The sequence below is a fragment of the Podarcis pityusensis genome (assembly GCF_964106645.2).
Source record: "Podarcis pityusensis genome assembly, chromosome: 6".
NCBI lineage: Eukaryota > Metazoa > Chordata > Lepidosauria > Squamata > Lacertidae > Podarcis > Podarcis pityusensis.
The window spans coordinates 56,291,240-56,307,064 of NC_138030.1; the positions used below are offsets into that span (position 1 = coordinate 56,291,240).

A 15,825-nucleotide genomic window follows, 5' to 3' on the forward strand; every position below is an offset into this window, starting at 1 on the left:
CAGAAAAGCCAGTGCAGTTCTCTGTCCTTGCCTTTACTTGTGAAGACCAAGCTCCCCCCCCCCCCCCGCCCCACCATGGGCTGGTTGCTCTAAAGCAGGGATGTGTAAGTCAAGCCACTCCAGAGGACCACCTTTTCACTTTTGTTAATTCAAGAGAGCTGAAGGGTGGCATAATGGTCAGAATGTTGAACTATGACCTGGGAGACCAGGGTTAGAATTCCCACTCAGCCACGAAGCTCACTGAATGACCTTGGGCCAGTCACCACCTCCCAGCCTAACCTACTTCACTGGGTTGTTGTCAAGATAAAACGGGGATGAGAACGATGTGCACCAAACAGGTGGTATATAAATGTAATAAGCTCATTTCTGTGTATCTCCCCCCCCACCTCAGTGATTTCTTTTCAGCCTTGTTAACCCCCTTTAGCACATTCTTTCCCCTCCTGATCTCTCTGTAGCCTTGTTTTTTCCTCTCTATTTCTCATTAACACCCATGATCGTCTCTTTGCAGCACCATAGATCTTGCTTTGTCCCGATCTCTTTTGTCTCAGTTATCCCACTCACTTCAAAAGTTGATAGGGCTTCTCTGCACCTTTATTTTATGCTCTGCTTCTACCCCTGTCCTGATATTTACACGGCTGCTCGCTTAACGCAGCAGCAATGCACAAGTCATCCATTCTCCCAATCTTTGCATATATTACATGGCGGCAAACTGAGGGTTTGCATCTGAATATACTTGATAGGGAACTGTCACCCTAGGGCCTAAAAATTAAGGAGGGAGCAAAAGCCTTGATGTGTACTCACTGTATTCGGGTAATGGAATTCAAATTTCACAAATGCGTCCAAATCATTGGGTGCCACACCTGTGCAAAGAGAGGAATTTAGCTGAGCAAACCGCTGCAGGAACAAAAAGAAAAATGGGCCAAATCTTATGAACACAAGACTGCCGATTATCTCACAGGAAAGAAGAGGCCTCTGCTCAGAGATGCTTGTTCCCGATTGTGACCCAATTTGCTTGATAAAAACAAAATGATCCTAACTACTGATTAACAGAGGTCAAGTTCTCAGCTCTATCAGCTGCAGGGAAGATTGCAGAGCAGGAAGGAATCTTAAAAATTCATGTCAATGGTAGACTACCTGGTGGAGCTGGTAGATTTATTCCTCGGACAATGATAAGATGCATTTCTGTGCTACTGAGTTCAGAAAATATTCTACAAAGCAAACAAAAAGAAAAAGTTTACTCCAGCAATCCGGAAGTACTTCACATTGCAATACCAAATGTAGTGAACATGTAGAAATAGGAATCATGAAGAAATACACAGCATACTTGCTTTCTGACAACTAATTGCAGGGTGAAAACATGGTTTGTTGTTAGTTTATGAACCACAAAGCCTTGCTTAACCATGGTTTGTTTGGTCACTGCAGCCCAGGCACTCTCCAAGCTACAGAGGCACAAGGCAAGAGTAGCTGGAAAACCAACTAGCCTTGTCTGTTTGCCTACTGAACAAGCTGCAACTTAGTATTACATATGCAAACACAGGCAACATCAAGATATGAACAAAGTTAAAGCCCTTTGACTCAAGGGGCTGGGGGAGAGTGGTCCCATTTTCATGGCAGCCCCACATTTACTGAAATGCCTAGTTTCCACTATAAAACATTGGTCACTTTTTTGGGAACAGAAATTCACAGTATTCCAGGTTGCTTGTTCTTGTAAGGTTCAGAAAGGTTTTGTAAAGCTCATCTATCTACAAAGATAAGACATTTGAAACCTTCCCATCTTTTGGACATCCATACCTTACAATTTTAAAGGTTCTCTCTTCAAAGTGGTGGCTTGGGGGATCCAGCCCCTGGGCCTGTGCAAGCTGTAAGATGTCCAGATCTTTTTTACAAATCTGAGCCAGCTTCTCAAACCTGAAACGCAACACAGAAATACACAACATATAGTAAAAGTGAGAAAGATCAGGAAGCATATTGCCAGAGCTGCTCTGGTTTCATTAATGTTATCAGTGGGTGGCTGCTAAACTCATGGAGGCAGCTCCTACTCAAATGAGAGAATGGCTGGGCTCCACTTAAGGCAGAAATAGCTCCTTGCCAGAGGTCAATGGGAAAGCTGTCTAGAAACTGAGCAAGCCGGTGGGGCACCAGAGGGACTTAACTTTCATTACTGATGGGATTTGGGAGCTACCTTCATCAAGCAAGCACAGGGAGCAGAACACTGGTTGCTCAACATGAAATTTCCTTCTTGTTTGACATATGGAGAAAACCACCATGTAGGCTGTAATTCTCCAGCTCACCCAATGTAGGGACATGCCATTGAGCTTCCCCTGATGTGAAAAAGTCAAGTTACACTTTACATAGTTGAGAAGGGAGGAACAACTTTTTCCTCAGCCACAAAATGATTAGACCCAAGGCATAAAGGCAAAATTCATTCTGCCAAGTGGAATTTGTATTGCACCCAATTGAGATGTGCCTTCAATACTAAACTCATAATAAACCTACCGGGAAGTTTCAGATACATTTCCCAGATGTGTGAACTGCTTCGAATACTGCAAACATTTCTATTAACAGAAAAAAGGAGGGAGAAGTCAGACCACAAGCTACCTTCAAAAACTGATCTGAGAGTATACAGTCATCTGCATAAAATCTGCTGCTGGATTATAGTATTAGTACCATAACTCACAGATGTTAACACTGCCACTAGAAGTTCTCTCTTATTTCCTCTTAAAAACACACATACAGGGGACCCATAAAGAAGGCAGCAAATTTTCTGAGCACCTTTATTTTCAAATCACTTTTGAAAGGAGAGAGAGGGTCACTGACGCTTGTGCATATATCATAAAAGAACAAGAGTTTAGAGTTGTATGCAAAATAATCCAGTTTAAAGTATAGAGAACATTCTACTTCCACTATAGGACCCTTAGCTATGTATAATGCTATAGGAGAGGAAGGAGGCACACACCTCATGCTGGTCTCTCATTAGCTTGATGAGCTGAACGTACACCTCTTCTGCTTTCTGAGAGAGTCTGACATCTTCATGATGTATGATAATAAAGTCACCTTCATCATCTGTAGGTGGTGATGGCAGCTACACAGCAACACACAATACATGTCAGAGCTTGTCTGGTAAAATTGTGACAGAGAAAGGTGAGCACTGACAAAGGGACACTCATTCAGAGCAGATAAAAAAGGGGTGGGGGAAGGATATCAGGAAAGGGTAGCAGGATACTTTTAAGGTTCCTGCCATACTGAGTTAATATGCTGTTAATGCACTCTTCCCCACCCAATCTAGTGTCCTCAACATGCTACAGACTACAACTCTCATCACTGCATGGTTGCTGGCTGAGGCTGATGGGACTTGTAGTCGAAACCACATTGGAAAGGCTGTGCCAATACATCAGTTTTCTGAGACCTGCAGGTAACGACGAGGAATGATACATCCAACTGTCTTGAATTTCCAACAGCACTGCAAGCATTTATCAATATGAGAAAACCAACTAGTGACTGCAAGTTTACCACACTCCTCAAGTAAGGTTTTAAACAATCTTGAAATGCCCTACGCTTCTGATCATTACCACAGCAGTGATTCAAGATACCAAACAAGAAAATAGAAGACCAAAGGATTCCAGGGCAAATATAAATAGTTGACTACAGCTCATGCATATGAAAAAAATTGACCCATTACATCAGGGGTTGTCAACCTGGTTCCTACCGCCCACTAGTGGGCGTTTCAGGATTCTAGGTGGGCGGTAGGGGGTTCTACGGCACAAGCTGAATCCTCCTTCCATCGAGCACTGGTGGGCGGCAAGGAAATTTTACCATCAAGAAAGATGCATTAGGGGGCGGTAGGTATAAAAAGGTTGACTACCCCTGCTCTACATATTTTAATCCCAGCAGTAGAGATTCTCCCCTTCCTGCAGAGAAAAGTCTGCACTACATTCATATATGTTAAGGGACAACCATAAACCCAGTCAGTTCTGTTCATCTTCCAAACTGGAGGCACCCAAAGTAACTTAAGGCAATATGTAAAAACAAAGTCTCATTTTTGTAACCTGCACGTATGTATTTTTATATGTGTGAAAATTGCAAAAATGTAAGGCCATCTAGGCAACAGAATTAGGTGCCTCCCTCCCCTTATTCCCTACAGAGTGGCTGGGGAAACTCAGCCAGATGGGTTGGGTATAAATAATAAATTATTATTATTATTATTATTATTATTATTATTATTACTCTGAAGTGGCTATAAAGTACAAAATAATAACTCAGAAGAGGCAATTTTGATGGCTGAGAATAAAACATACAAGCAAGCTCCCATTTACATGCAGGTTACATTCCAAGGCACCACACGTTTAAGTGAAGTTTTATATAATTAATATACATATGTACATATACATATAAATGTGTGTGCATGAGAGAGACAGAGACTGGGTGCAACTGAACAAATTCAGAATTTCAAAAAAAGTAAAAGGCTCCTACAATTCAAGGAGAGGAGGCAGGGCAACAGCCAGGATGAGAGTGAAGGCCTATGGTCAGGCCCAACGGCAGAAAAGCTTGCCTCTCTCTCAAAAGAATTACAAGGTTTTCTGAAATAAAATCCACAAAAGCTGTGTTCAAAGGCAACAAAGGACATCAGATGACAGATAGTGGTGTGAACAGTGCTTCCTTCAAAGCAGACCTGATACACTCTTAGGAATCTTTCTACTAACCTTGGAAATGTCGACCAGTTTGCCACTTTTTGCCCGCTCGATCTTTGGCTCCAAGCTCTTGGCTGTTCTTAGGAATGCCTTGGCTTGCTCCAGATCATTTCTCTTCTTTGCCTGGACTGCAGCCTTTAAGTACTGTTTCCTTCTACTCTCCAGGAATTCAAGGTGCTCTAAAGCTGCAAAGAAGCAAAACAACTGGGGTGTTGTCATAGTTGTGGTTTTTTTTTAAAAAAAAAACCACACTTTTCAGATTTGGAGATATTGCAGGCTCGGTTCCAGACCACTGCAATAAAGTGAATATTGCAATAAACCGAGCCACGTAAACATTTTGGTTCCCCACTGCATATAAAAATTATGCTTGCACTATATATAGTCTATTAAGCCAGGTTCCCCCGCTGGCTGCAGGGGCGGTAGGGGAAAAACCCACCTCCAACCCTAGCCAGCTCCACTCCTGTGGCCAGAAGCGGGAGGGGGCGACAGCAGCAGGGCTTTCTTCCCCAGAAGCAGCCAGGCTGCCTGCAGCTGCACCCGCGTCCTCGCAATGAGCAATATGTGAGAAGCGCAATAAAACAAAGTGTGCCTGTGCTATTGGAGGAGAGAATTTATTTATAAATTTATAAAATTTATAAACCGCTTGATTGTTAAAAAACACACACTCCCTCAAAGCAGTTTACAATGAGGATAAACAATAAAATTACCAGTAAAAACAACTAATTTAAACGTTAAAGGAATAAATTCAGCAGTAAACCCAAAAGATATTAAAACATACATTCACATTCTACACATCTGGGTTGGCTCATCTAAACAAAAATGTTTTTAACAGGCGTCATAAAAGCTACAGCGAAGCTGCCTGCCTGATGTCAATAGGCTAAGACCCTATCAGATTCATATCTTACAAATGTGAAATGGGCAACAGTTGTTGCTTGTAACATTGCCAGTTCTGCAGACTGAAGTTGAGTGGGCAATATAGGGGGGTCAAGCGATCTTGCAGGTAAACTGGTCCCAAGTTATTAAGGGCTTGATGTACAGTGGTGCCTCACAAGACGAAATTAATTCATTCCGCGAGTTTTGTCGTCTTGTGATTTTTTTCGTCTTGCGAAGCACGGTGTCGGGAAAGTTTTGGAAAAGCTTCAAAAATCACCAAAGTCTTTAAAAACCTCAAAAAAGGCTACCACACCGCGTTCTATGAGTTGCTCCTCGAAGTCAAGTCGCAACTGTATTAACGGTGTTAAGAAAAAGGAAACAAACTTGCAAGACGTTTCCGTCTTGCGAAGCAAGCCCATAGGGAAAATTGTCTTGCGAAGCAGCTCAAAAAACAAAAAACCCTTTCGTCTAGCGAGTTTTTTGTCTTGCGAGGCATTCGTCTTGCGAGGTACCAGTGTACTAATAGTAACACCTATAGAAAGCTATTTCCTGCTTAGCTGTATTCCCACTCTGCACACAAGGCTGTATGAGAGAAACAGAAGGTTTTCTCATCCCAGGGACACACAGAATAGGCAGTAATGGTGCAGAAAGAAATGTGTGGCAGTGGCTCCTATTTATTTCCGCCCTCACACCGTAGCATCTCCTGTGTGCAATCTGCCCAGTCATCCACAGCCACATCCATTAGATAAAGCCTTGCTTGCCAGGCTTTGACTCAGATGGAATACTTAAACTGTGTGTGGGAGCTCAACATTTGCAAGGAGTGGGGGAGGACATGAAAAAAGAGGGGCAGAAAGGACACTTCTCAGGGAGGCAAGAACTTTCACTAAGCCTGCCAGGTATCTTTATGATGTCCTTTCCAGAGAGCACACACTAGCTCTTCCAAGCTCCTTAAAGTAAGAGAAAAAAACAGACCTAGCCAAGAGGTAGTCCTGTTTTCTCAAATGCAAGCTTGCCATCTGCATCCAAGCTGTGCAAATGTGTGGCATATCTCCACGGAACACTGTCAAGCATGTGTCATTGAACTGCTTAGGAGGAAGACAAAACACTGACTAGCTTGAACCAGTGCAAGTAGCAGTGTCCTGGTAGTTATCTTGATTACAGCAGGGGGTCTGTCTGTTATGTGCACATTTAAGTGGATAATTTGGGTCAGAATAGGAATTCGTATTAGTCACTCATTTGCTGTCCAGATTCTACATATCTTTCTATTCTACTGAAAGGGAGAAAGGGCTTGTTAACATCTTACGAGCACTCCAAACACAGCATTTCACAGCTCAGAAAATGAAAAGACAACAAGGGCTTTGTCCCAAAGGCTTCTTCTGTTAAGCCTCACTGAATGTATTTCTTGCGTACCATTTTTGTCATGTTCTATCCTCAGCGTGAACAACTGTTTCCCCCTTTTCATTCCTAACATCCTTTAAGTATCTAAAATACATCACTTCCTAAGTCTTGCTTGATGTAAATGAAATAAATACAACTCTCAGCCAGCTTTTTGAGTCCTTACCAACTGGAGAGATGTGCTCAATGGATGTAGATTTCTCTGGGGCTGCTACAGGGGTGGGTTGAGAAATATCTTTCTCTGGAGAGGTTTCTTCCGGGATTACAGCAGATGGCACAGTTATTGGCTGAACAACTTGCACTGGCTTCTTAGGCAGCTGAGTGGGCTTCTTGGGAGCTGGAGCCTGTATGGAAGGCTCACCCTAGTGGGATCAGAAAGGAATTGAATGCAATGAGCAGGAAATTCAGATATAGGGCCCAAGATGAGGACGGATACTAAACAAATGGATCCCATTACAGCAGCCATCTGCTGTGGTGCTACAGAAGAGAGACCTTTTTTGTGCTAAAGGGATCAGAAAGTCATCTTAAGAGGCTGAAAAACTCCTTAATAACAGCACTGTAGTCATCATCACTAGGCCGTCTTCAACAAAATGGGTTATAGAGTGATTCATCATCTGAAGTCCTAGTGCAGAGTGTGGCTTAACAGGAGATGAGCTACTACTAGGTACCCTAACACAAAGTCTGTGAGTTAACCAGTTCAGCAGTTAGCATTAGGAAATTAAAGGGAATAAGCAGTTTTAACTACCAGAGCTTCTTGAGTTGTGGCCAATGCTAGTCCTACTCAGAGTAGACCCATTAAAAAGCATGAACATGACTAACCTGATGGGTTAAAGGGAATGGAAATGGTGACTGGAAATGTTTCTGTGTATGTAATACTAGGTTAGTAGGATTTTTTAAAAAAACAACAACAGCAGCAATAGCAGCTTTTGAAATAGTTGGCTGTAACTTGTGTTTTAAAATGGTAAGAATATTCTTCTGTATCTGTAAGCAAACAGATTTTTAAGCAACACACCTCGTCTTCCTCCTCCTCTTCTTTATTCTCTTCCTCCTCCATCTTAACCAGCCTGTTAGCATTTTCAAGGACGGCAGCCACAGTATTGTCATCTGCAGGAGCCAGTCCAGGAATCGGAGGAAAACCTGAGGAGAAGAGAGAAGAAAAAACCCCAGAAGATAGCCTTAAAAATAAATGAAGATGAACACAGCACACATTTATGAGGAGAACTACAGATTTAAAAAGTTGAAATGACAATTATCATTATACTCAGAAGATACAAGTTCTGTGAGTATTGAGCATGAACTCCAGCGGCTGCCCACAAAACGGATCACTGACACATTCAGGCCGAGGAGGAGGAGAAGTTTGGAAGCTTTCAATTTTAGTTAAATTGTTTGTGAACTGGGAGCTATGTTTAACACTAATTATGGTTAATTTCAACCAGCCAGCTCCTCAAACGGGTCATATGTTGTATGGTGCTGTTGCAACCCACCTTAGCTCAGGGGTCATGACCTGGTAGTGGGTCCCAACCCACCAGCTGAAAACCAACGAGCTAACTTGCAATTCAAGAGGCCCTCTGTGCTGTTATCGTGCAACTTCATGAAAGTTTACAGTCACAATAAGCAGTTTCATAGCACATTCTGTAGTGTTGTCATGGAGCCAAGCCAGTCTCCTGACAAGGCAGAGTAGGAGGGAGTCTCCTGAAGCATTTTTGGCAAATGTGCCAGGAGCAAAGCACTTACACGAGGGTATCTCACATTTCAACACACAGCCCTGACAGTGTTGCATACTTACCAGGGGGAACTGGTAGTTCACCAAAATTCACTTTCCTTCCTGCTTTATGGGCTCTTATGGCATCTTGGTATTGCTGTTAAGGAGAAAATTTGGTTAGAGAATACAGTCATCTGACAGGTTGTGGGGAGGGGGAGATAAATACTTATTTGTCACTCATTTGTTGTGTTTCCCTTTATGCCATAAGGATTAGAAAACATTTTAAGAGCACTCCAGACAGAACATTTCATAGCTAGAAAAATGCAAACCTTCCTCCATGTACTGCCTCTGTTGCTGGGCTTGCAGTACACAGATGCAACAACCCCTCCACATGGCTTTAAGAAAAGGGCTGAAATATTTGCCCCACGTTCTTAGTAAATGTGATGAAATGATGGTTAACATTATTCAGAGTGCAATTCTATATGCGTCTCCTCAGAAGTAAGTCTTTCTGAGTTTAATGCAGGCAAATTTGATAATGACATTCTCAGAGTGTAATGTGAAATATGTGATGCTGAAATTCACCACCCAACGAGCTTGTATTCCACAAGTCTAACAATTATTATTTTTATTTATCAAATTTGTATACTGCCTGGTTATAGAGAAATGTTTTCGCCTGGCTCCCTATGATATGTAATGAAGGCGCCAGGCGAGCTACCTGGGGAAAACATTCCAAAAGCAGGGAGTCACCACAGAAAAGGCCCGTTCTCATGTTGCCACCCTCCAGACCTCCTGTAGAGGGGCCTCAGATGACAATCATAAGGTCCAGGTTGGTTCATATGGTGAGAGGCCTTTAAATTACCATGATCCTGAGCAGTTTAAGGCTTTAAAGGTCAAAGTCAGCACTTTGAAATGGGCCTGGAAACTAATTGGTAGCCAACGCAGTCAGGTCCGGATTGGTGTAATACGTTCAAACAGGAGAAGATCCTCTCACTGCTGTTATATAATCAGTATCTTTTGTGATCTGATATATCACAGCAGAGGCTCACAACAAAATGATTATAACCAAGGGACTTTTGTGGTAGCACACAGAGCTGCTTCTTCTTTACCTTGGCTATCCTCTCGTGCATCCTGCTCTTCCGATCATCTCCATTTGCTTTGGCTTGAACGGCTGCTGCTTTGTATTTCTCCAGTCTTTGCTGCAAAGCCTCCATCACTGTTTTTGGCTGAGGCAAGAGACCTTTAAAAGCATCCAAAGAACGTATCATATGAGCTCAGCCACAATATAGGCACCTGCTTCTCGCACTTTGACCTAGGGGAGGACAATGTCTTGTCTTCCAGGCGTCGCTGGACCACAACTTCTACTAGCCTTTAATACTGACCACACTGGTTGGAACTGGAGCCCAACACCTTCTGGAGGGTCAGTGGTTCCCCCATCAGTGCTTTAATCCATTCTCCTTTTCCCATTGACACAAACAGATGCAACAGTATTAAAAAAACAAAATGAAAAAATGCTTCTGGTGTTTGTGTCTCTCAAAGAAAGACACACTTTATTCTTGTCTGAAAGGTGTATGTTGCAATATATGGAAAGACAGATTTATATATGCATATGTGTGTGTGTGTGTGTGTGTGTGTGCTTGCTCTCCCTCTCTCTCTCTCCCCCCCCCCACACTACAAAAAGAACACAGTACAAATACCTGCATACTTAAGACTATATATAATTGGAATATTTCAAACAAGAAACTATGGTCCATCAATTTAAGATCATTCCCTGTCTTTTTCATATGTATAACCTATCAAAAAGTTGTAACCTATACTGTATATGTATACATTACCATGAAGTGTTGCTTGCTTGCTTGCTTACTTATTAAAAATTAACCGTTTACTCATTTGATTGTATACTTATTCAAAAATCAGAATTGCAAATTACCATTAATTTTTTTTAAATTTACCATTAAATTTCACCCAAGCATATGACTGATGCCGTATCTACCAAAAGCATATATAGACGAATATTGTTTCGTGTTCTGTCAGTCCAATAAGGAATGGATAAGCTTCATTTTTCAATAGAAGTATTGCTGCTCTGTCTAGTTTGCCTAATTAATATCTGTTACCTAATTTGTTACCTGAACCTAATTAATATTTGTTAATTTAACTACTGAAGTGATATGCCAAATTTTAAGTAACCAGTCGTCCAATCTAGGTATTTCTCAGTTTCTCCAATTCTGCACTACAGTTTCACAGGCTGCACTTATATAGATTAGAAATGCTGGTCATACCTATTATACTGTAAGATCTGAGTTTCTAATCTATACAATACACCTCACAAGAGAGAGGCTTTGCTTTAAAACGCATCTAAGCCGAAGCTTTATTACCTTGACTGTCTGGTGCCGTCACAGGAAGGGTGGTTTCCACAGCTACAGATGATGCCTGTTTTGAGGGAAGCTGTATCATTTCTGGACTTTCAAGGTCTGAAAATGTGGGTGTCAAGGGAAAAGAATTTAATGCATTTTATAAAAGGCACGGAAGCGTAGAGATACAAATTCTTCACTACAGTTGCAACATAATTCAACAAGAGCCAAAGAAAATTTGGTACTGTAAAGAGAAGCTGTTTTTTCCAATGGGAACAAATGCCGCTCTAAGTCTGGGGTTGCCAGCATGCCACCCACAGGCACAATGGCACTGCCCTCCACCCATCACTGCCATCATCATGGGGTGGCGAGGATGGTTACCTTTCCCTCTCTTGAAAAGTACAAAGTGATGAAGGAGGAAATTTGAAGAGAAGTTGCCCCTACTGCTTCTTTCAGCTCTATGTGCTTTTCAAGGCTCAGATTAGCACCTAAAGCAGCCGAACAGAGAGCAGAGCAACTGAGAGGATAGGAGAAGTATAGGTGAGTAACCTGGGAGACTAGGGAGAAAAAAATTAAGCTGCTAGGCAAAAGAAAATGGGGTGCTACAGGAGATAGAGAGAAGGGACGGAGGAAAGAAATGGCATGCCAGAGAGACAAAGGCAATGTGGAGTGAGAGAGGGGAAGATAGGGAGAGAGAGAGGGATAAGCCTGACACACTGGATCCCATAAAATGGAACCTCTTGAAATTGCATAAGCTTTTCAAATGTTCCCACCCATGTCGCAACTGAAGCATTTAAAAAAATGACACTTTTCACTGTTGTGGCACAAAAGCTTTGATCCCAGGTATGGATTCTAATGGGGCCTCATACTTTTTAACATGAATTCCTTCAAATCCACCACCACCAAATCATAGATTCACAGAATTCACAGAAGGATTCTGTGATTTGTTAGCGGTTTTGTTGTCACCCTATTTGAAAATTACGGAAATCTAAGAGGATCTGTGTCTTGCATCAATGTTTTTGCAGTGTGGTTGTGATCTAAGAACACCAACACCTAACTCCCACAATTCCACTGTTAGAATAACTACCAAATACACTAACGCTTCCTCCAACTCCTTTACATATTTGTTAGCTGTCCAAGCAGTTCCAGTTCTCAGTAAATAGGGACAACCACTCAACTAATTTTATGTAATTAATTCCAAATCCTAGAAACGTAGAAACATCCCAAACAAAATCAGTTTAGAATTCAGTTTACGTAATAGCACGGGCATGAAACTGATGTTTATAAGTAACTGCAACCAGGAAAAAGAAAAGGTGGAGTCACATAACACTAAAACAGTACATAGCAAATGCATTCTCTCAGGCGCAAGATATTGCACTTTGGACTGCTCAGAAACACAATATCCCTTCAGCAGACACTTAACCTTAAGCAGAGACATGCAGGGGGCAAATGAAGATGCATTCACTGAAAAAAAAATCCACACAAAGAGACATCAGTGGGAACAGAGAATAGGATATTTCAATTTCAAAATATGGAGAATACCTGGTTTTGAAAAATAAAACAAATGACTGCAAAGTTACTCAAGACAGAAAAAAAAAAATCAACATGCAATACATTATATTAGATAGATTCACTTGCTTCTTTTTACTGATCTGGAGGCGAAAGCAGGATGCCATTAGAAAACTGAAACTATGAAAGTCTGATGGTTTCACAACATCACAGATCCTTTGCAGGGTTTTTACCGCAGGATATCTGAAGTCAGTGTGATAAACCTTCATCTTTTATCTGCAATTCAGTTTATTCTAGTTACTGGAAAGATCATTTATCTCCTTTGCTCTTACCCTGTGGTGCTGGAGGCATATCCCTGAGGTCTACTGGCTGCCCACTGTCCAGTGCTTCCAGAACCAGGCTGAACTTCTACAACAAAAATGCAAAGCCAAAGGGTCTGCATGACATTGATCTCAACTCGGTTCACAGAATGGTGCTTCTGATCACAGAACTAGCACACACACACACACAGTGGTACTTCGGGTTACGAACTTAATTCATTCTGGAGGTCCGTTCTTAACCCAAAACTGTTCTTAACCTGAGACGTGCTTTCGCTAATGGGGCCTCCCGCTGCTGCCGCGCTGCAGCTGCACGATTTCCATTCTCATCTTGGGGCAAAGTTCACAACCCGAGGTACTACTTCTGGGTTAACGGAGTTTGTAACCTGAAGTGTTTGTAACCCGAAGCATTTGTAACCCAAGGTACCACTGTACGGCATCCCAGATACCCACTCTAATTGAAATTACTATTATTATTACAGTGGTACCTCAGGTTAAGAACTTAATTCATTCTGGAGGTCTGTTCTTAACCTGAAACTGTTCTTAACCTGAGGTACCACTTTAACTAATGGGGCCTCCCGCTGCCACTGCACGATTTCTGTTCTCATCCTGAAGTAAAGTTCTTAACCCAAGGTACTATTTCTGGGTTAGCAAAGTCTGTAACCTGAAGCGTCTGTAACACGAGGTACCACTGTATTAACATTTGTATACCACCATTCATCCAAAGATCACAGGGTGGTTCACAACATAAAAAAACCAAATTAGAACCCAAAACACATAATAGGAACAAGAACAAACCAACAACCTCCCTCCCACAAACACAATTTAAAAGACATAGATTGTTAACCAGCCAAAGGCCTGGTTATAGAGAAATGTTTTCATCTGTACCTAAAGATATGTAATGAAGGCACCAGGCAAGCTTCCCTGAAGAGAGCACTGCACAAACAGGGAGCCACCACAGAAAAGGTCCATTCTCTGGACCTCCCATAGGAGAGGCATTCTCAAATTTCTAGCCATTAAACAACTTGTATTGAATCAGAGAACTTCTGTTTAGGATTCAAAAATAAGAAGGGATGGGATGTGGATTCCAGATGTTAGCAAGATGCACTCCTGCGACCCTAAGTCCCCACTTTCTCTCTTTGATGGATGTATCCTTCATTCAGTCCCCAGCACATGCACAAATCACCTCATTCCCCTTCAATACTCTTGTATGCAGGTAGATACAGTTCTTTTAGATCTCTATCAATATTTAACTTGCATAGATTTATTTATCTGGTCAAAGAATGTAGATTTTCCTAGTGAAATTCTGCTTTAGGGATCCTGACACAAGAAAGCTGCAGAATTGTGACTTTCACTCTAAAAAGAAAGGAACAGGGAGCTGGTCCATATGTTACATTTACCATGGGGTCAGTTAGTTCATGGCGATTTCCCCATTACACAGCCATATTACAAAGCAGAATTTACTGCATGAGTCAGGGCCATTATACCGAGTTGCCTCTTTTCCAATTCAGCTCCATGGTGACCCACTGGAAGAGGTTGGAAAACTCAATATGCCGTGGCTCCAACTCATGTACGCCTGGGGTTGGAAGTTTGCCATGGGGGTGAAATCCCCACGGTGAAAGTAACATATACGTTTACACACAGAAAAAGAAATATTCTAGACTCCTCAAGCTCATCAACACCAATTATGGTTTGCAGAAACCTGCTTTAGCTTGAAAATAATGATGCCTCACCTTCCCAGTCCTCATGTACTCTTTTGCCTTCTCCAGATCGCCTTTCTGTTTAGCTTTGAGCGCTGCTAGTTTGTACTCCTTCTCTCTTGTCACAAGCAGTGCCCGTGTGCCAAGGTCTGGGGAATCTGAACAAGACAACAAAACATAAAAACACCTACTATATAGCCAATAAAACATCTACTATAAACACCATGAGGACCATAGTTCCTTAGGCACCTGGGTCCACCACCCGTCCACCCTATGGAAGAAACAAGCAGAAAAGTGGCACTTTTTTGTACATATGCAGAATAGGGATGCTGCAGGGGAAAAGGCCACACTCAAACTACTTACTGTTTTCAGAAGTGCTACTTGTTCCCAGAACACCTGAATCTGCATCCTGGCTCTGGAGATCAGGTGTGCTCACAGATAGCTCTGGATCGCTGGGGTTCTTTAATTCATGGTCTGTAGTAGAGCCTTCATTTTCCTCCCCTTCAGGAAGAGTTATTTCATCTTGGCTGCCTGAGTTTTTAGGCAAGTCATTCAAAGGCACGGCTTGTGGAGTTGTGACAGAGCTCTTCCCGGATGCTACAGGTGGTGGCATTTCTTCCTCATTCACCTTTTTCCCTTTCTTCACTGCAGTCAGCATGGTTTCCAATGCCTAGTAGTGGATTGAGTAGCGATTTCAATTACCCAGCATAGATTAAATACTTATCCCCTATATGATCATTCCAATCAAGCTATGTCTTTCATTTGTTGACCCATGTAGTCTCCCATCCAGGTGCTCAACACGTCCAGATCAGTTTCGCTACGGCAAGATGATGGCCTCATGTACCTTCAAGCTATACCTGGGACCTCTTAGGTGCCTGGAATCTCACACTCTACAGCCTTCTTGGGAACTGCAGCATTTTGCAATGCTCCGAGATCCATGAAACACTCCCAACCCACACACACAAAATGATAAAACTCTGTCATATTCTGGGTTACAACTTCCATCAGTTCCAACTAGCATGGCCAGTGTCATGGATGATGGGAGCTATAGTGCTATAAAGCTTTGCAATTCCTCTTCCACTGGACTGTGCAAAGACTCAACAACACGATATGGGAAAATGCAGTAGCTTTCTGACAATACCCATGCATCAAAAGAGGAAGAGAAATTGTACCCATTTTGCTGAATTTCAAGTCTTAATGATAAATAAATGAACTTTTCTGCTTTCTTCTGAAGCACAGGCACAGAAAATCAACACACAAAATAATGTCCATCCAACCAAGTGACTAGAAAAC

General features: G+C 42.1%; 1 protein-coding gene across 2 annotated transcripts in view; it reads right to left on the bottom strand.

Moving 5' to 3' along the window:
- The window catches only part of CC2D1B (coiled-coil and C2 domain containing 1B), a 38,456-nt gene that overhangs the window by 7,303 nt on the left and 15,328 nt on the right, over nucleotides 1-15,825 (bottom strand). For both annotated transcript variants that reach the window (XR_013987851.1, XM_081010823.1), the window contains exons 7-20: nucleotides 14,896-15,202; nucleotides 14,566-14,690; nucleotides 12,848-12,923; nucleotides 11,031-11,126; nucleotides 9,765-9,895; nucleotides 8,743-8,815; nucleotides 7,969-8,093; nucleotides 7,123-7,318; nucleotides 4,701-4,873; nucleotides 2,957-3,082; nucleotides 2,497-2,555; nucleotides 1,792-1,908; nucleotides 1,135-1,208; nucleotides 802-860 (exon numbers count right to left, since the gene is read on the bottom strand). Coding sequence is in view for 1 of the 2 variants with exons in the window: in XM_081010823.1 (XP_080866949.1) it covers nucleotides 802-860; nucleotides 1,135-1,208; nucleotides 1,792-1,908; nucleotides 2,497-2,555; nucleotides 2,957-3,082; nucleotides 4,701-4,873; nucleotides 7,123-7,318; nucleotides 7,969-8,093; nucleotides 8,743-8,815; nucleotides 9,765-9,895; nucleotides 11,031-11,126; nucleotides 12,848-12,923; nucleotides 14,566-14,690; nucleotides 14,896-15,202 (1,737 nt within the window). In the remaining variant the exon portion in view is untranslated. The remainder of the gene's footprint in view (nucleotides 1-801; nucleotides 861-1,134; nucleotides 1,209-1,791; nucleotides 1,909-2,496; nucleotides 2,556-2,956; nucleotides 3,083-4,700; nucleotides 4,874-7,122; nucleotides 7,319-7,968; nucleotides 8,094-8,742; nucleotides 8,816-9,764; nucleotides 9,896-11,030; nucleotides 11,127-12,847; nucleotides 12,924-14,565; nucleotides 14,691-14,895; nucleotides 15,203-15,825) is intronic.